Source organism: Anabrus simplex, chromosome 13 (assembly GCF_040414725.1).
Source record: "Anabrus simplex isolate iqAnaSimp1 chromosome 13, ASM4041472v1, whole genome shotgun sequence".
Taxonomy (NCBI): domain Eukaryota; kingdom Metazoa; phylum Arthropoda; class Insecta; order Orthoptera; family Tettigoniidae; genus Anabrus; species Anabrus simplex.
The window spans coordinates 33,667,769-33,688,982 of record NC_090277.1 but is presented as its reverse complement, the minus strand read 5'-3'; the positions used below and the strand labels follow the sequence as shown (position 1 = coordinate 33,688,982).

The window sequence follows — 21,214 nt, the reverse complement described above, 5'->3', positions numbered from 1 at the left end:
TTGGAACTGATCCTTTCAGAGGAAATGGATGGCCAAACCTCTCTTTGTCGAAGCAGCTAGGTTCAAAATGCTTTGAACAAAGTTTACTAAATTTTGATGGTTGAAAACCCTCTATGTTCATATTCATGACCCATTTCTTCAGCAATTTGCGGTCTGAAGGGAAACTGAAATAAGTTAATAACATAATCAGTTATGCTTAGAGGGTGATATCCAGCAATGTATCCCACAATAACCCAATGTTATTCCCCCTCCCCAAACATTTATACCTTACATTAAATAAATGATGATGTTACTTCATTTGAGTGGCTTGGGACATATTGGCCATCATCCCCTCATCCTCAGGTGTTTGTTGAATTTGTCTGATAACCTAGTGTGTGTAACTAGTTTTTAAGGTCTAGGATTCAGGTAGGTTGGGGGGGGGGGGGTTTAAACAAGGTACCATCCTGGTATTTTCCTGGAAGGAGTATTGGAAAACCACTACTCTAAGGATGGCCAGTCAGCACCGGAATTAGAACTTTCTATGTCCGGAAATCCGGCTCAGCCGCGTAGTCAGGGTGCTCGACTTACGACTGTGCTGTGAGGTCCAGAAATAAATTTAGGCTACCAAGTAAAACGATTATGTCAAAAAAGTTCAAAGTAAGATATGTCCACGATGTAGTTATAAGTCATAACTAAACTATATGTACCAAGGCCTAATATTTCATTTGGTCCCAACGGTACAAGTAAACATGTTAATATCTATGTATGGGAGAAGAGTACAAGTCATTTTCTGACTTATACTCGTTTTCCCTGGCAGCCTAGATACTGTACGAAATCAAGACAGTGTCTTTTCAGTTACAGATTTTAATCTTTACCCGTGAAAAGATATCTTACTCCCCTTTTCAAATCTCTGACTGCAATTATAAGCAGAGCAAGAAGTGACTAATTTTGCTATATTCTTTCAGACTGGTGTAATTCACTTATCACATAAACGAAAATACGTGTTTTGTATGTTTGTAACACATCAAAATTGCATAGAAAAGGTCTGGTTTGTCGACAATGAATCCTTGAAATCTCCCCGCTTACACCGATGGCCCGCGCAATTTACGATACGTGCCCAACATCAGCTGATTTGTATCTTGGCGCCACGTTCTGCTGGCAGCGCCCCCTCTATCTATTTGTATGCTCGAAGGTTTTTACCCATATCTTATAGTTATCTGTATGGAAACCTTTTTTAACTTCTCACTGGGGCATTCATTTGGTATAGCTCCTTCATGCAAATAGTTATCAAATAAATATTTGAGGTTCAGAATTATATCTCAATCCATCCCAAAAATCTGTATAAATCCCATTTGATTTTTTAGCTTTCAGCAGTTGTAATTCTTTGTAAATATCTTTATTATCACAGGCAACTTTCAGTATGTTGCCAGTGTTATTAACATTTTCTGCCTGAACATTATCCTTATATCCAACTACATTTTACATAGTACTAACTGTTAAAATTCCTTCTCACAAATACACTCTCCTTATTAATGAGTGATCCCTGTAAAAGTTTTCGCCGGAAGGTGCCATATAATTGGCGTATGTGTAGACTTGCCTCACCATGGAGGATCTACATCACATCTGATGTGGCAATGAAAATGAGGAGTGGACTAAGTGGGTCACCTGATTTATTTGCACTGTTACCAGGTAAGTTGAGCATGCAGTTAGGGGCGCGCAGCTGTGAGTTTGCATCTGGGAGATTGTGGGTTCGAATCCCACTGTCAGCAGCCCTGAAGATGGTTTTCCGTGGTTTCCCATTTTCATACCAGGCAAATGTACCTTAATTAAGGCCACGGCTGCTTCTTTTACCACTCCTAAACACGTGACCTACACTTGAGAAGAAATGATGTTAGGCTAGTAAACGCCATGGGGCGATGTAGCATGACAAAGGAACAAAACTAACAAAATTTCACTTAGCAACACAGTAAATAACTTACCAAAACATACATGGAAGTGCGAATGTTGTGCTGAAAGACCCATATCCCAAAAATAAAAGGAATAAGATCTACGGGGATTCCAGACAAGCTACCCTCCAAAAAAACCACCATATTTAAAAAAAAAACACCAAAGTTAGATAAGCTTCTTCTGCTGGGAGACTTTAATGCTCCAGTTGGCAGAGAATCATCTTGCTGGCCTGGAACTATTGGTAGAGAGGGTGTAGGCAAAGTCAATGCCAATGGAACCCTTCTACTCACGAAGTGTTCTGAATATGATCTTGTCATTACAAATAAACTCTTCCGCCAGAAGGATAGATTTAAAACAACGTGGCAACATCCCAGATCAAAGCACTGGCACTTAATCGACTACATTATTGTCCGCACCAGAGTTAAGCGTGATGTTCATATAATCAATGTTATGACTGGTGCTGATGATTGCTGGACTGACCACTGCTTAGTTTGATCTGCGGTGGCTATACAGGTTCCTTTAATATGACGGATTCAGGGGAAGGCGAGAAAACACAAACTAAATACTGAACAACTTAGGAACAACAGTATCAAGTCTGCCTATCAATTAGTATTGGCTGAGAAACTTCCAAATGAATACCCAGAAGATATTGAGCAGCACTGGTTGTTATTAAAATCAGCTATTATAGCAGCTGGCAAAGAAGCAGTTGGTTTTAATAAGAGGAAACATCAGGACTGGTTTGACGAGAACGACAAAGAGATATGTTTCCTAATTGATGAAAAGCTGAGAGCCTACAATGCTTGGCAGAATGATCCAAAATCATCTCCCAAGAAACGGAGATAAGAACAATAATTCAAAATGGAAGTCCAGAATAGATGAAGGATGATCAAAAATAAATGGTGGATAGACAAATCAATGGAAATGGAGAATTTAATCACCTCCAACATCATTAGTGCCTCCTTCAGTGCCAACAACGCTATTTATGATCCCTCCACCAAAGGTCTTAATTGTCTAAAGTCTAAAGACGGTATTGAAGTTCGTAAAGACCCTGACTCGACAGCTTCCTGTTGGAAAGAACATTTTCAAGACCTCCTGAACAGAAACTTGCATTACAAACCATTATTCTCATCATTATTCCATATTGAAAAATAGCTGATCACAAAGTTATACAAGGAGTAATTTTAATACCACCTATTCAGTACAAATTTATTCCACTATAGTGTGGTTAAATACATATGGAAATTATCAGAAATTTGAAGGGTATAGGTTTCGCCCACTATTTATTGGGCATCATCAGCCTCAAACAATTGTAAAACACATATGGTCTAAGGAGTCATAAAAACTTACTTAAAAAGTATTGATAAGTGTTAATATTGTGGATGCAAAAAGTTTTCAGTACAAATATACTAATTAAAACAAAACTTATACTAAAATTACTTTGAAAAATTGGTATGTTCGTCTAAAAGTACTAGTCATACATAGTTTTTTAAAAATAATCGTGTCTGGCACTGAAATGGATCCTCTTGATGAGAAACTTGAGCAACTTATTACATTAGGAAAATAGCTGTCAAAAATAAGGCGTCAACAGGATAAGAATAAGACTGTTAAAAGATACAGTATAAGCTCATATTGAGGCCAATATTTAAAATAGCTCAATACAGAAACTTAAAAATAAAATAGTTTCTTCGATAGAATCTACGGAAAAATCGGGTCAATTTTTAAATAATTGTAAGACAGTAGGAGGTACGACAAATAAGTTAGCAGGAACACATCCTTGATATTTACTGTTATTTTGGCGAGACAAAGTACCAGAACGGCAAGGATTGGATGCATTAACAGATTCAACCCTTCTCGCCTGGGTAGCAACATCGGCAGGGTAAGCATTTGGATATCAACAAACATCTCAACTGTGTGGACATCACTTAATAAGGAGATGGCTTTTTTTAATAACTCAGAAATTTCTTGATGATCTGCATCAAGATTTAATGTTAACAGATTCTTGATTCGATGTAAATAGTGCTCTGTTCTAGCTTTAACTCAATTGAAGTGGGCCTTGGGCGGCGTAATGTCACCAAAAGAAGTACATTTATCACTTCATTCATCTAGAGCTTCAAAGATAAGGGTTACCCACTCACCGATTAACTGCTGGTCCTGGTCAGGTACAGTAATGGGAAACTGGGCAGATTCCAGAAGCCTCTCAATTTTGTCAGCATTCATCCAACCGCTTTCACATCCTTGGATCTCAGGCTCGTAGGAAAGCTCGGCATTCCTCAGGAGCCGAGGGTCAATTATTTGATGTAGATGTTGATTCCCATAGGGAACCTAAAATATTTGTCCTGAATGAGTAAATTTATAATACCAATATAATGGTCCATTATTGGACGTTATAAATTTTCCAGCTAACTCATTCTTGGTTGCCTGCGTTTTGCCCTCGTGTGCTAAGTTAGGCTCGTCAGTTGGGACTTAGCACACCACCCAAGACGCAAGGCTAGTGCATACTGTGGAGGCCACTGCATAGGCTATTTGAAGCCACCAGCAGTGACAGTGCACTAAGGGAGCTATGTCTCATTTCCAAAAATAGATGCCTGCCTGGCCATCAAATGATGTAGATGTTGATTCCCATAGGGAACCTAAAATATTTGTCCTGAATGAGTAAATTTATAATACCAATATAATACTCTGTTATTGGACATTATAAATTTTCCAGCTAACTCATTCTTGGTTGCTTGCGTTTCGCCCTCGTGTGCTAAGTTAGGCTCGTCAGTTGGGACTTAGCACACCACCCAAGACGAGCCTAACTTAGCACATGAGGGCGAAACGCAGGCAACCAAGAATGAGTTAGCTGGAAAATTTATAATGTCCAATAATGGGCCATTATATTGGTCAATTATTTTGCGCCCAGCCATAGTAGAACGATAACATGAAACGGGAAATATTTCCAAAAGAATTAATAGGATTAACCTCACCTTACAAATTTTTAGTTACGAATTCATTCATGTTTGGTGTTATATATATATATATATTTGGGAGCTTGTCTGGGCAAATACCCCTAGCCATACAGCATTGCTACAACTATGTAACCATGTGATAGGCTACCATCTGCAGTGCGGTCCTACACTTGAGAAGAAATTATGTTAGGCTAGTAAACGTCATGGGGTGACATAGCATGACAAGGCAACCAAACAAACAAAATTTCCCACAGTAACACAGAAAATAACTTACCAAAACATACGTGGATATGCAAATTTTGTGCAGAAAGACCCATACCCCAAAAGTAAAAGGACAAGATCTACGGGGATTCCAGACAAGCTACCCCTCCCCCCCCCCCCCCCCCCCGCAAAAAAATAAAACAATCACTATAATTTTCATAAATAATATATTACATAAAATTAAATTAGGAACCTTTAGCAGTAGTAGCATGATTAAAATATAAAATTTTTAACCAGTTTAACAACGTAAAAGAAAAATATATTAAAATATGAATAAACAGATTTTACTTAATTAATGAAATCTTTCTGGTTTTAACAAAATGAAAACAGTGAAGTTTATATAAGTATAGAATTATTCAAATAAAATTGTAATTAATTATACTGAACAACTAAGTAAGGGGCTCCTTGATTTAACTTAAAGTTTGTTTCACTTTACCCCTATTTGAATAAAGAGATGTTGCTGAGTGTCCTCCGGAACGCAGACCGAAAAGATGTTCCATAACACATCACACCAAATTAAAATCGATACAAGAATATCCTGACGAAAAATGTTTAACCCTTTACCAGGACCTAAAATAGAATAATATTAACATAATCAAATAAAACTCAAACCAAAATTAAAATACAGCAGAAACTAAGCAAGGAAATTGAAATTCATGGTCAGTACCATTTGAAACCATTCAGATCAGGTAATCCACTATGTCAATCTATATTCAGTGTCAAAAACACACTCTTGTAAGGAGCAAACAATAATACTCATTTAGCGACGGCACTCAGGAGCAGACTCCACTTACCAGATAACGACATAATAATCACACAGGTACGTAAAGTCCAGGGGGAGATAAGATAAGATAACAATGACACGGTTACGGAATAGCTCGAGGCAAGATAAGATACCACAACAATAAATGGAAAGACAACAATACCAGACATTATAGGCCTTTCCTATCACATCATCGCCATACGACCTATCTGTGTCGGTGCGACATAAAACAAATAGCTATTTGCACTGATTTGGATACCCTGTCTTGTATGCATACATCTTTTTGTTTCTGGATGTCTTTCATGATGGCTGATATGTATGGATCCTCCATTATGAGATTCCCTAGTTTGGTTATGCATATTGTAACGTGTTGGCGGGGTAAATAAGTAAATAAATGCGTACAGCACCTGGTAGCAACCTATTTCTAAGATTTATTAACTAAGCACTACAACTACAGATTTACACACACAGAGAGACGATAGCCGAGCTTACAAGTTACACAAGTACACTTACACACTTACGGTTCGCACGCTCTCTCTCTCTTAGTTTCTCTTATGTTCCATCTACAATGATACACACACACACACACTACACAGAGTCATCGATTATTTACAGTACACTCTCTCAGCCACTCAGTCGCACTCGTTAGCGCTGTCACGGTCCACAGCCTACACGTCAGCCTCGCAGGTCGGGATAGTATCCGCTGTTCACTCAACCCGTTGAAGTCCACAGTCTTCGCACGTCGTCTCCTAGTGTTCCCTTCTTCACCGCTCCAGAACACTCCAGGTTCTCCTCCAGCAGCCAGCCTCAAGGGACACACACACACATCAGGAAAACAGGAACGAGTCCTCAGCTCCACAGGCAGATACTTCATCAGGCTGCACACTCCCAGGCCATCACTGACTGCGCTCCAGCGAACTCAATCTCGCTCCCACTCACTCACTAACTAACTCTCACTCTCCAATTCTCATTGACTAATTCTCACACTGACTCCAGGCAGGTCATTCCTCTCTTATACACCTGTGCTGGTTCTTCTAGAATTGTCCGGATGTTTGATGGATCGAGGAACCTCGCGAAATAGAAGACTCCAGATTAATTTTCCAGTCGTTTCCGTAGTCCTCTGCGGCGCGACCATGGATAGAAGTGAGAAGGGCCGGCCCAGCGCTTGAGTGTTGCTCGCGGATTGGTGCGCTTAAGCGTAAGGGGAGTGGGGTGATGGGAGATGCCCCCGGCGCATAGCGAGTTAGCATGGCGGACTCTATAACCATTACAATATTTACAGGGTTGAAGCTTTGGAGAAGTCAGTGAAGATTACATATAGCTTTTCTCTGGGGGTCCTTAGTGCTTCCTGTGTCTTGAATAATGTAACTTATTGCGTTCAGTGTAGATTGACCCCTCCTGAACCCAAACTGTTGATCAGGGTTGTGGTGTTCTATACGTCAGTCAGACATTCTTTTAATATCCTAGTCATGATCTTGAACAAGGTGCACCCAAAGGCAATACCCCTATAAGGTTGGCATTGGAATTACCCATGTTGGATCTCACATTTTGTTGGCTCATGTTCACCATATGTTGGTATTCTTTCCCTCTCGAGATATTTATTAGGATCATCCAGAACTGTTTTAGGAGTGGGGATGCTGCTTCTAGAAGTTTGTTGAAGATTTGATCTGTTCCACAAACGTTATAATACCAGTATAAATGGTCAGTTATTGGAGGTTGTTAATTTTCCAGGTAGCTCATTCCTAGTTGCCAGCATTTTGCCCCAGTGTGCTAAGTTGCGCTCATCAGTTGGTAAATAGCACACCCACCAAGACGCATGGCTAGTGCATACCGTGGAGTCCACTGCATAGTCTATTTGGAGCCACCAGCATTTCCAAATATTCATACCTGCCTGGCCATCAGGTTCCCTATGGGAATCAACATCTTTATCATCTACATGCTTTGAGAGTTTGTTAATGGCTTCTTCAATTTCTTCCACTGTGACCAGTTGTAAATTCATTGCCATGTCCTCTTCTCGGAGACGATCTCTAGTAGGTCTGATGTCCTTTGTTTGTAAAACCATTTGCATGTGATTTTTCGCTTACCTCCATAGGCATGTCTCTGGAGAAAATAGGCTTGCTGTGATTTTGGATCATGTATTGATTGTGTTCCGTTTCTTGAATCCTCCGTTTCCCCTGTACCTTTTGGTACTCAGTCTTCCTGCTGTTTAGCAGCATATTGTATTTTGCAGGGTTTTGTGTAAGCTTGCAGACTTGCCGGATTCATGTTCTCCCTCTTGGTGTGTAGGTTATTTGGGGTAATCCTTCTTGCTCAATGGAAACAATTGTCTGGTGGACTGTTTTGAATGCCTTTTTGATTTGCAAACACCAGGTCTATGCTGCCATTGTGGACAATGTATGTTATTTGGTTTTATTATTTTGTTTGGTTTTATTACAGTGAGTCCTATTTCCTCTTAGTATTCTAGTACCTTAGTTGCCTTCTAGCCTGGTTTATCTATTCTGCAGTTTGTTACCTGCTAAAGTGACGGGTCTATCTGGATCCACCTTTTTGGGGGCAGTATCAATCTCATTGATTTTGCTGAAAGTATGTGCCTGCTATTTTAAAGCTGGTGTTTTGACAATGAGAATACGTTCCAAGTAAGGGACTATCGTAAAAGCAGAGGAGTTTTGTTATAGGAGGCATGTGTTGCATCCTTTTGGGCTCCCCACCCATTCTTATGTTGCAAAATGAATATCGTGTATATGCCATTGGTCGTCCATTCAGTTGTTAGCATTGTTTTTGTTAAAATGACAATATCGTATGTCAGGAAAACATTATCTGGTAGCATGTTCCTGGCATTATTAATACAGTCAATATTGCTGGGGGTCACTGCTTTTCCAGTGGTAAATGGCGGGATTAACAAAAGTTAGCAACTTCTGTCCTCCTGTTCTGAAAAATGTACTGCGTGACTAATACTCCTTTAGGCTATAGGGTAGGTTGGAAAGCCTGTTCCAGTCGAGCAAATTGTAAGCCAATTCTGAATACGTCTGAATTCTGAATCTCTTAAGAGCACCCATAATGGCAGAATAATTTACCGTTTGCATATAAGCAATGTTGATTATTTAAGATATAAGTGATGCACCATGGGACTTTGTAATATGATAAATATATTGACATTTATATTGATTTTAGTTTTTAAATTTATACTTGCATGAAAAAAATGTTGCATCGCCTTGGTTGCAAGATCGCCGAAACACTGACGCTGAATGTCTATATGTCATCAAGAACAGAGTCCCTTTGATTGTTCCTAGCTCTCACTAAACCAGCCCTGAGATGTGAACAACCATGCATGAGTATGGCCTATTAGACAGAATGGATACGAAAGCCAATAAGTTCCAGTCTTTCCACCAGGAAAGAAGTACAGTGCTCTTATAGTCTGTAGTTCTGTCATACCTTGAAGGTCAGTACCGCAGTTTGATTGTAACCACATTGTTACATTGTCTCAGTAGGGGCTCTCATCCAGGAAACTTTCTAGACTGTTCCAAATGAACCAAATTGGTGATGTTTGCACATGGACGAGGTACAGAGATAAAGGAACTGTCAATGACATGCATTGCTCAGGCCATCCGAGGGCCACGACTGCAGTGGATGTTTGCTACTTATGGATTTCAGATCGGAGGAACCATGAAAGCAATGCCAACATGCTGAATGTTGACTTTCATGCAGTCACAGGACTTTATATTTCAACTCAAATTGCACACGGCGTGATGCACACCTTCACTGACATCCACGGCGAGGTCCACCTTTGCAACCTAGACACCATACAGTGTGGTACAGATGAGCCCAACAACATGTTGAATGGACCCATCAGAACTGGCATTGGTCAGTGTCGCATATGTTTTCCACCAGACAGTTGTTGGAGACGTGTTTGGAGGCAGTCTGTTCACGCAGAACGTCTTGAATCAATGTCCAGCGAGTGCAGCAAGATAAGGGGTTCCCTGATGTTTTGGGCTGGCATCATGTGGGGCTTACTCACTCCACTGGTGGTCATGGAAGGCGCCAAAAATCCTATCCAATGAAGAAATGACATCCTCTGACCTAGAGTGCAGTTGTATTGGCAGGATTTTGGGGAGGCATTTGTCTTCATTGATTGCAATTCTCACCCTCATTGTGCACATCTTAAGAATGAGTTCCTTCATGACACCAACATCGGTCGACTAGAATGGCATTCATTTTCTCCTGACATGAACCCAACCAAACATGCCTGGGATACAATGAAACGGCTATCTGAGAGATCTATGCCGAATCGTCGTTCAGGAGGGGAACAGTCTGGACCAACAGTGCTTTAAGAACTTGCGGATAGTATGCTGTGATGAATACAGGCATACATCACTGCAAGAGAACGTGCTCATGGGTATTAGAGGTACTGGTGGATGCTGCAATCTGCACAACAATTTCAGAAAGGCTAGCTGTATGATTGTACAACTAGCAATCTGAGGTTTTCGTGAGCATAAAGGGAACTGAAGTGTTGGTTGTGTACATGCCTATTCTATGTGTGTGTAAAGGTTCAGGACCTCTTAGCACCTAGGCAGTTCCAATTTTTTTTTCAACTGCATATTCTTTTCTATTGTTGAAAAATGCCATCATAGTTTGCATGAATTTCAGGGTGGAGAATGTTGCAGCACTGCATTCTTATGGTGGTTGCTGCAAAGGAATCTATCAACAAAGTAATCTCAATGGCAATTTGGGGTCTTGGACTAACATTACAAGCTGTACAGATCGCAGTGAAAGCGTCTATAAAAAGGCAAACGTGAAATCACACATTCTGACTCAGTCTCGAGAATGGCAGCATCAATGTACAGTATGTAATAATACATTTTGTCGCGAGGAAAACCTCAAAAATCACATGTTATGTCACGGCAAGAAAAAGCGCCACCATTGTACAGAATGCAATAAGACATTTTCAAGGAGGAGAAACCTAACACTTCATTTGCTATGTCGATCTGGTCAAAGACCTTTCCAATGTAACGAATGCAGTAAAACATTTTCTCGAAGTTCTAACCTGAAAAAGCACGTATTGACTCATACCGAATACAGGCCACACCAATGTGTTGACTGTGGCAAATACTTTTCTCAAAAGGGTAGTCTGAAATTACACATGCTAAGTCACTCAGGAGCAAAACCTCATGAATGCACAGAGTGCGGTAAACGTTTTTCTCTTCGGAATAACATGAAAACCCACATGTTAACTCATTCCGGGGAGAGGCGGTACCAATGTGATGAATGTGGGAAGTCCTTTTACGAAAAGAGTAGACTCAAAATACACCTTCTACTTCACTCAGGAGAGAAGCCCTTTCAATGTGCTGAGTGCGGAAAATCATTTTGTGAAAAGATCAAACTGAAGGTACATATATTATCTCATTCATCGGAACGGCCCCACCAATGTTCCGAGTGTGGGAGGTCATTCACGCAGAAGGGAAGCCTTAAGTTGCATATGTTTACTCATTCTGGTGAAAGGCCGCACCAATGTACTGAATGTGGTAGGTCATTTTCAGTAAAGGCTGAACTAAATAGGCATAAGAAAATTCACTATAGAAACAGCCACACCGTGGTCTAGAATGTAATTAAAGCTTTTCCCAATGGGCTAACAATTGTTAACGCATTGTTCCGAAAGTCCACCATTCTGCAATGTACATTTCAGAGTATTCAGAGCATACTTGGCAGTACATCTTTCTTTTTCATAATGGTCTGTGCAAGATTCCTTTTCCTTCTTCATATTTAAGGCAGACATAATATGAATAGCAGCCTCTTAACCTACTACCGTGTTTTCTTCTAATTCTTCAATTACCTTCTGAATTTCTGAAATTACTAAGGTAGTATTACCTTGCAGTTTCAAGAAAGTAGGATCTTACATTGTCTAATCCAGATTACTGATATATTATTGTATCTCTACAAAACCAACCATCATGGCAGGCCATGATGAATTAAGATGAAGTGCTGCTAACAAGCACAGCAACATTTCTAAGTATTTTATAGCCTGTTTCAGATAATTTAAATCACTGGTACCATTTATTATTTATTTTTGAATTAGAACACTCCTGTATATCACAAATATTATAATATTTCTAGATCCACCTGTTCAATAGAATACAATCCATTATTTCATGTGGTTAAAATTTATGCATAATCACTTGTAAACACTCCTGTACCATACAACCTTGCTGCCTGAATTTGATTTCTTCTAACAATTTGTTATTTTATATTTGCTAGTACGCTTTAATTATGCATTTTTTCAGCAGTCTTCATGTGGGAAACTGAAAAGTGAATGTCAAACTTTACAGATATGTTCTTATATAAAGCGCATTTATATTGGAAATGCTGGACCCAATACGTTAACAATATATTCCTCATTTCCTTGACAATAATTTTCAAAACTTAAACTTTTTTCTATATGTATATTTTATTGTATTCTATTGCTTGTATTAATATCTAACTGGAGCTAGGAGGTGCATTTTATTGCCCATAATTCATACATAAGGCGAAACTGATAATGTGTTTATATTAATGTTGAAACCATGTACAATGAGACATCCTTCATCAGATACCTGTCTAAATTATTCAACATTTTGTAAAGCCTAGTGCCCTTTTTGTGTGAGTATAAATCCTTGCAACCATACTTCTTTAGCTGGGGTGATAATTATTTCTGTTTTATGTTTATGAAGCATTTATACATATTATGTAATTTTCCTTTTGCTGATGTTTTTCTTCTTAAATAATGCAAGATGTTGTGTGCTGTTGTCCAATTCTTATGTTGCTAATTATTGTCATCCATCATGGTTTAACCTTGTGACCTGAGGACCCAGTATGAGTATACAAGTTACTAATGCACTAGCTATTCTAGAATTATATAAAGCTTCCCTCGGCTCTTGCAGAGTACTGTGAATCAAATGCAAGGCATGCAGGTTGAGTTCACGTATCATAGTTCAGAGTTGTGCAGTGGAAAATAAAATATATTACTTAGTGGAATGCAGGCCACTCAACAGATGCATTAGATGGAGAAAGTATTGCATTTTGAATGTGTAAGTTCATGTGGTCAAGAACAAATACTGCATCCAGTAGAAGGAGAATGAGAAAGAGATATACAATTTATAGAACAGTGTTTCAAGTAGTGGTATTCTACACATTGTAGAAATGTTCTCAAAAATAAAGCAAATTTCTATATATTTTATATTCTTGTGCAGTATTCCATCCGTGCATGTCTATTGTACATCCCATGTTTCAAAATACAATAACTCCTTGAGTCTTCTTTCTCCCATAAATCTGTTGTTGCTTATGTTTAGATTTTATGCTGTAGGTTGTGATAAGCTCAGTGTGGCAGATTATACTGGGGTAAGCAACTCTTCAAATGCTCTAACTCTACAAGTTTGCTCTGCAATAACACCCTTATGACCTCACTATATTTACCTTCCCATTTTGAGGGTTGTCTCTTGGCATTATTGCTGTCAGGTTGAAATACACTCTTTCCCATATTCCTCTAAATGCATGTGATGCATAAACTGAACAAATTTCAGGTCATTTAAAAGATAAATGCAAGGTGACACAGATGAAAATTGATTGACTTTGCCATTAAAAGCTTCAAGAACATTTTGCCATATATTCCTCTTGTGCCTCAATGTGTTGTTTCAAAGTGGGGCAGAGGATTATAACTGTCTTCCTCTAAGCCAGGGATGTCAAGCAGTGCCCACAGTAAGACATCACGCTGCCTACAAATCACCTTGCACACGTGCAGGCCGAACTTATCCCGTATAGGCGGGAGGGAAGGGGATTAAACTGACAGTACGTTTGTTCACAGCAGGGATGAGTAAATCAGATCTCTTCATGCTATGTGAAGAAAAAGATGAGTGATAAGAGGAAATTTTTTGATAGATTTGACCTTGAATTGTACCACTGTTTCCCAGGTCATGAACACGAAGGAGAAGCTTGGTGCTTACTGTGTGAAAAGCATGTCATCTGCAAAGAGTTTAAGGTAAAGCATCATTACAAGCTGTATCTTGCACGTCAGTATAGTGGTATGACTGGTGATGAGATGATGAAATTAATAGTAGAACTACGGAGTACTTGGAAAGCTGTATATTAAAGTGAATTGTTTTCATAAAGTGTGCTATAAGAACACAAAACAGTAATGTCCAAACAATGGTAGTTTTAAATATAGGATTTCTATAAAACAAGAAATCCTGTAAATCTTTGGAAGTATTTACAGATATGAACAGATTTTTTCCAGGATGAAGATCAACAAATCTTGATTTGGATCTCAGCTAGCAAACATACATCTTGATGCAGCAATGAAGACAGTGTCTGTCATTGTCATCAAGCCTAACACTGACCAAATTATTGCTAGCAAACATCTACTGCATTCAGGATATCGTTGGAAACAAATGGGTTGCTTTTAAGCAAGTTTTTATTTTATTTTTCAGAGGAAGTTAAACTATGATGAACAGAGTGTAGACAAGTGCTCACTGAAATGTTTTAAAGTTAATTCTTCGTGCCTATGTTTTCCCAATTAGAATACTCTTAATTTATTACCTTATGTATCTTGAACACTCCAGAATTTGACTCTTCATTTAATATTTGATGATGTGTGTAGTATTTAAGTAGTCTACAATTCTATTGTCTTTTAATATATCAATAATGGGTTTTAGTATGACTGAATGTAAATGAACACCTTATTAATGCCTTTTAATGAAAATGGTGAAAGGTGGTTCTCATTTAGAGGTAGCACACTTTGTTCATAATGAAGGAAGGTATATTGTGCCCTCCTTTCGAATTTCTCCGCTCGAGTCAACGTGTGCAATCCAAGACCGCACGGGAGTAAAGACACCCTGCACATAGCTTGACCTTGACATGCCTGCTCTAAGTAGATAATTATGATGGAGTCACACGAGTCCGAGCATTACACGGCGGAGATTAAACTGTCATGTTCGTATTCTCTATCCCTAACCCTTTTGATGAAAGTAGGAGACTTTAGTCCTTTTTAAATGCTGTGCATATAATCAAGTACGTCAGAAAATATTTTCATGACAAAAGGTAACTCTATTACAATAATAAAGCTCTGGACTATATATTATATCGACAGGTGTTTGAAACAGATAACCGCCATAAAGTTGCAGGAAGACCAATTATGAAAACTTCCTGCAATGTATAACTCCACCGGGAACACCTGGACCAGGATGCTCTGATAGTATTAACATCACTGAGGAAGTCTAGCCAAATACTAACAAGGCACGAGAAATTACTAATCAGGTGTAAGACAAATTTAAGACCTCGGTGCAAAAATAGGACAAGTCTGAAAAGCAAAATACTGCCAAATCATCCCAGAAATTCCAACTGTGCATGAATATCAAATCAAAGTAGTTCACACAAAATGTTGGATAATTATCAGGAATGTTATTCCCAACATTTGCGTGCCATTTGGTTTACACACACACTTGTTAGATGATGGACCTAACTGTTTCTTGACCTGAAAAATCCAGTGCCGGTATTGGTCATTCTAAAATGATATTTATTTGTTAATTTCTTGAAAACAAAACCAAAAATACATTTTTCTCTCAGTTTACTTTTCAAATACCACAAATGGTCGCTAACTGTTTCATATAGGGATGTCTTCTACATATTTGCATACACATATGTATGCAGAAAAAAGGTTGATTTACGCTATACAAGAACGATAAATGTAATATGGTTAGAATTCTACTTTTTGCCATTGTTATGGCCTTTAGTCTGATTCACTTAAATCGTCATGTCCTTGTTCTGCAATGCTGCATGAATTAGCGTTAATATTTATATTATACCCCCTTAACACAGTGGCACATATTGTTGTGAAAGCTGTTGCACACTTTTAAATTTATTAATCTTAATTGTCACTGGAGTATGGTAGCAGTTCAATTGTCAATACACAACACATAGGCCACAGGTTCACACGTGCAATGTGAAGTTGTTTTAGTACTTTCCTTCATCACAGCTAGCGCTCAAGTAATGTTATTGTGATCGTGTAAAAGAATTTAAGAACAATATTCTGGAAATTTCAGACTTGGTCGTATACTTTCTATTTTGATATACCAGGCGAGTTGGCTGTGCGGTTAGGGGCGTGCTGCTGTGACCTTCCATCTGGGAAATAATGAGTTCGAACTCCACTGTCAGCAGCCCTGAAGATGGTTTTGGGTGCTTTCCCATTTTCACACTAGGCAAACGCCGGGGCTGTACCTCAATGAAGGCCGCTCCCTTCCCACTCCTAGGCCTTTTCTATCTCATCATCGCCATGAGACCTATCTGTGTCGGTGCAACTTAAAACGTAATTTTTTGCATAAATATGTCTTATGCCTGTGATCATCGAAAAATGTGTGTAATGTGACACGACAGAATGGGTGACGGAAGTGTAACCATAGCAGCCGTGCACGCAATGATGTAAGGTATGGATGTTACCTAACAACTATGCAGGCTATGTCTTATGTCTGGTAGCCATCTGAAATTAGCAGCCGTTGATGGATGTCCATGGCCAAGAGACATACTTATGATCATTTGATGTTTGCAAAGGGAATAGTGATTTCAGTTTTAAATGCAAATTTGTGATGCAGTTAAGTTCCTTTCTACAGCAGAGTCTTTACTTAAAAGAGAATGCGTCTGTTATCTTACCAAATGTTTGGCATCTATTTCTCTGCCCAGTACACATAAAATATATTCTTTTTCATAAAAGTTAGACTTGACACGTTTTTACGCAGAGGTCTTCAATGCCGTACTCTTTTACAGAAATGTGATGAAATAAGAGAATGAACTCGAGTGACAATGTAGGACTCGTGCATCATTAACCTCGAGCGATGTGGAAATAATATTTTCACAGTATAAAATATGTCTAACTGATAAGGAAGTCAAGCAAAGTTATCTCCGTACGGGCCATGGAGACCCTTGGAGGGGTGGAAGGTAAAGGCTTCCACAATCCGTAACCTCGCACTTGATGAGGTAGAGTGGTTAACTCTACGCCCGGCCGCCTTTGCCCCTAGGAATTAACCTGGTACTCATTTTTGGTGTAGGCCGAGTGAACCTCCGGTCCATGTGCACCTTCGGAAGTGTTAATCTCGTTTCTTAAATTTTTCGACTTCCTGACCGTGAATCGAACCCAGTCCTTCCGGATGAACAGAGCACGCCTCTACCACCTCGGTCAGACAGCCCCTTCTAACTGATAAACGTCATAGTTTTTCAATGGCAAGCACACATTTGTACCTAGTGAATATAGGAAAATGTATGGACTCCAGATTATCTACTACTGACCAGTTCGCTAGAGGCAGTACTGTTGCTATTTAAAGATTATCTGTAGTTGTGGTGTGTTCATATTGAGTGGGGTTCTTCTGAGGAGGAAAGACCCTAAGAGTCGTGTGTTATCGTTAGTGAAAGTGAAGACCGCATTATTTGACACCGTCTCAAAAAATGTCGCCTAAGAAATAAGAATAGGATGTGTTATTCCAATAAATGTATTTTAGATATTTTTATTTAAAATGAAATCACGTAAGTGTTGTAGACACTGTTTGAGGCATGATATGTTTCTCCTTCCATCAGAAGCTCATCTTAATAAGCCAGAGGTATTCCCTGACGAGAAGAGTGAAAACAATCCCGGAGGAATTCTCATATTTGACGAGATAATACTATAATATGCGGTACTGTTTATGTAAACTTATTTAAAGTAGATGGTTTCGTGAATTTATAACACTCCCTTGAATACAGGAACAATAATCAAATCATGCGTAGATGTTAATATCAGGGTCGTGATTGCATTACTTGGTTTAACTGGTTGCTCTTTATGCAAGCCAAATTTGCACACCTGGTGATAGTTAAAAGTTTTAATCCCACTTGCTTCATAATGGGAGAAAATTTGCGCCAGAATTATTGGTTTCGCCTCAAGCGGGAGTCATTCTAATAAAAGGAATGTGTGGTCGGGCTGAGCGGCTCAGACGGTTGAAGCGCTGGCCTTCTGAACACAGCTTGGCAGGTTGCCTGTGGTATTTGAAGGTGCCCAAACACGACAACCTCGGCGTCTCCGAAAACCGCACAAGTGGTTAGCAGGATATAAAGCCAATAAAATTATTTTTATTATTGTTACAAATGTATTGTAATGTATAGGAGTAAGTGGGAAAGTAGTGAAGTTCATATTCAGAATTCCTAACACTCTTGATGAAAGTATCAGACTCTAGGAAATTTTTAGATGCTGCATACATAATTGAGTGCAACAGAAATTATTTCCACGACACTAATAGAGCTTTGGACTTCAAATTATATCTACAGGTGTTTGAAATGGATATCTGCCATAAATTTGCTGATTTGAATGTTTGCCACAACGAACGGCTGCACATATGGACGTCACTCTGTTTCAGCCTATCAGTTATTAAGCAATTATGTTGCAAATGGTATAAAATGTTAGATAAATTTAGAAAAATGTAAAGACATTGAACTGACAGTTTCACTACGGAATTAAATTACCTAATTGACATACAAAATACTTCTACACCAAGTGTCTCTTTATAAAGGTGATGAAATAGGGGATCAACCTTCATAAAATGAAAAGAAAGAAGAATACTATTGCCTAAGAAAGAACTCTTGCATCCTTAAGAATACTAATTGGGAACCCCGTACACGTTTCCAGCTATTTGTGGAATAATGGACTCAGATATGTGCTCATAGCAAAACATAATCAAGATCAGCTAGAATGGCACTTTGATATAATACGCTCATTAGGTTGTGACGATCACTCTTCAACAATTTAAAAATCAACGTTTACGCGTATTGCAGTCCACTTGTATTCCAACAAAACTTGCATTGTCATCATGTAGCAATTGTGAGCTCAAATCTGAATTGCCATTGACACAATTCGTTTACCCTCTTATAAATTTAATTATTACCGAGCTCGATAGCTGCAGTCGCTTAAATGCGGCCAGTATCCAGTATTCGGGAGATAGTAGTTTCGAACCCCACTGCCGGCAGTCCTGAAAATGGTTTTCCGCGGTTTCCCATTTTCACACCAGGCAAATGCTGGGGCTGTACCTTAATTAAGGCCACGGTCGCTTCCTGCCCACTCCCAGCCCTCCCCTGTCCCATCGTCGCCATAAGACCTATCTGAGTCGGTGCGACGTAAAGCAACTAGCAAAAAAAAAATTATTAGAGGAATCTACGATGTTTTTAATGTTTTGGGGGATAGTCATGAAGAAATAGACACCGAGCGAGTTGGCCGTCCGGTTAGGATCGCACAGCTGTGAGCTTGCATCCGGGTGATAGTGGGTTCGAACCCCACTGTCTGCAGCCATGATGATGGTTTTTTGCGGTTTCCCATTTTCACACTAGGCAAATGCTGTGGCTGTACCTTATTTAAGGCCACAGCCACTTCGTTCCCACTCCTACGCTTTCCCTCTCCCACTGTCGTCATATGACCTATCTGTATCAGTGCGATGTAAAGCAAATAGTAAAAAAAGATTAAATAGACACAACAGTGAGAATGTATGTGTGTGTGCTTATCAACAATTGCGCTTGTTCACTTGTTGACAGTTACAAGGAAGGGTGGTTGGAAAGCCTTCACGAGCTCCAAAAAGGAGGCAAGCTTCATACACACTGTAATCGGTGTAAGTGAATTGTTAGCTGAGAAATATGAGATGTGCAATGCTCTCAGTGTTACTAGATTGTGTTCATGTGCACTTAGTGTGATTCTATGATACAAACAATTTATGGTGGGCATGAAAGTGCCCATTAGACATGAGTCCTACAAACATGTTCATAATCTGTTAGACATTTTATGGAATTAATTGCAATATTTTTGACATATAATGCAGGAATATATAGTTTTATGTCAATTATCTAGACGCTGATACATAATTATTCAAGAAAAATTCCATATATCAAAATCAGTTTAAAAAAATATTTTTGATATCAGTGTAATGTTTGTTATTTCTGTTGAATTTCAAAGGATAAGTAGCTTGTTTATGAAGCACCCTTTGTCTTATTTTTGTTACGATTGTGCACAGAACATCACAGTTATATCCTAAGATCCGTCTTTCACGACATGGAATTTTACTGTGGCAGAGATTATCGAGAAGCTTCAGGTTCTAGATTTATCAGATGTTCTTGGTCCCGATGTTTTCGTTGGACCTCCTGAAGGTGGTAGCTCAGATTAAGATGTGGGCGACACTTCTCCAGAAGAAGTACGACACCCTTCCGAGGACATTATGTCCATTGCAATAATCTGACCGGATAAGCAGACGTGCTTGTGAGACTCGTGAGTGTCATGTAATCACAAAGGAGCAAGCTATGAGATGTTTCCATTGTTGCAAGACGAGGTGAGTAATGGCTTTTGAGAGATGCCTAGTTCCATTTTACAGATATTGATTTGCAGAATATCACAAAGAGAAACTCTAAACGAATATCGTGAATATATTCAGATTTGTTAATTTTGAGACTATATTCAAACGTTCGTTGAATTAGGTGATTTAAAAATTATTTGTAAAATTGTATCTGTAGTGAAATAAAATAGTTAATTAACTACAAAAGAAATGTAATTTATCATTATCAACTACATTTATAATCAAAATGTACTTCATGAATATATTCTTGTAGGACTCTTGACCAACGGGCACTTTCGTACCCACTCCCGTATTGCGCGAAGAAAAGTACATTTGCGATTATTACACTTGGTAAATATATCGAGGGCTCAGAATAACAAGGTTCTATCTTACTTTTTTTTTACCGACATCAAGTTTTTTGCAGCATTGAGTTCAGCACTGTCACAGATATCTGCCATATAACAAGAACGTTGATATTTGAATTACTATTCGTGGTAAAACCAGTTTTACAAAGTTCTAATTACACATCATCTAGCTTCCACAGAATAACAAGGTTCTATTTAAATCTGACTTGTTTCGATCAAGTAAACAACATTAACCAATATGATCGATTTTAAATATCATTCCGTGGTGATGGAAGGAATCTGTCTCCAGTAACATTATTTGATTTCATTGTGAAAACGTTGGTATTGCTGAGTTAATGAACAAAAGTAAGCATTTCAAAATTATATTAAACATAGTGTGACGGCTTTTAGTTTAAGTACTATTTGTAGCACTGATATACTTCGTGTAATGTGTCATGGCGGCTACCAATCATCGTTCATTGCTTATGTAATTGTTCTTCCTGTAATTACGTTTTGAAATAGTTGAATAGCAGCATGTGGAGTGGTAAGAAAATGGTAGAAATGGTGTTGAACTCTCTATTGATTGCGATACCCGAAGATTATGTGCCTGGAGGTGATTCA

The 21,214-nt window shown here is 38.8% G+C and overlaps 1 protein-coding gene across 4 annotated transcripts in view; it reads left to right on the top strand.

The window, feature by feature from the left end:
* The window catches only part of LOC136884677 (zinc finger protein OZF), a 92,468-nt gene extending 79,417 nt beyond the window's left edge, over positions 1–13,051 (top strand). For 3 of the 4 annotated variants that reach the window (XM_067156942.2, XM_067156943.2, XM_067156941.2), the window contains one exon: positions 10,543–13,051. In XM_067156942.2, the coding sequence (XP_067013043.2) occupies positions 10,543–11,494 (952 nt within the window). In that variant the 3' untranslated portion in view covers positions 11,495–13,051. The remainder of the gene's footprint in view (positions 1–10,542) is intronic. The other variant, XM_067156944.2, reaches the window with a different exon arrangement.
* The last annotated feature ends 8,163 nt before the right edge of the window (positions 13,052–21,214 follow it).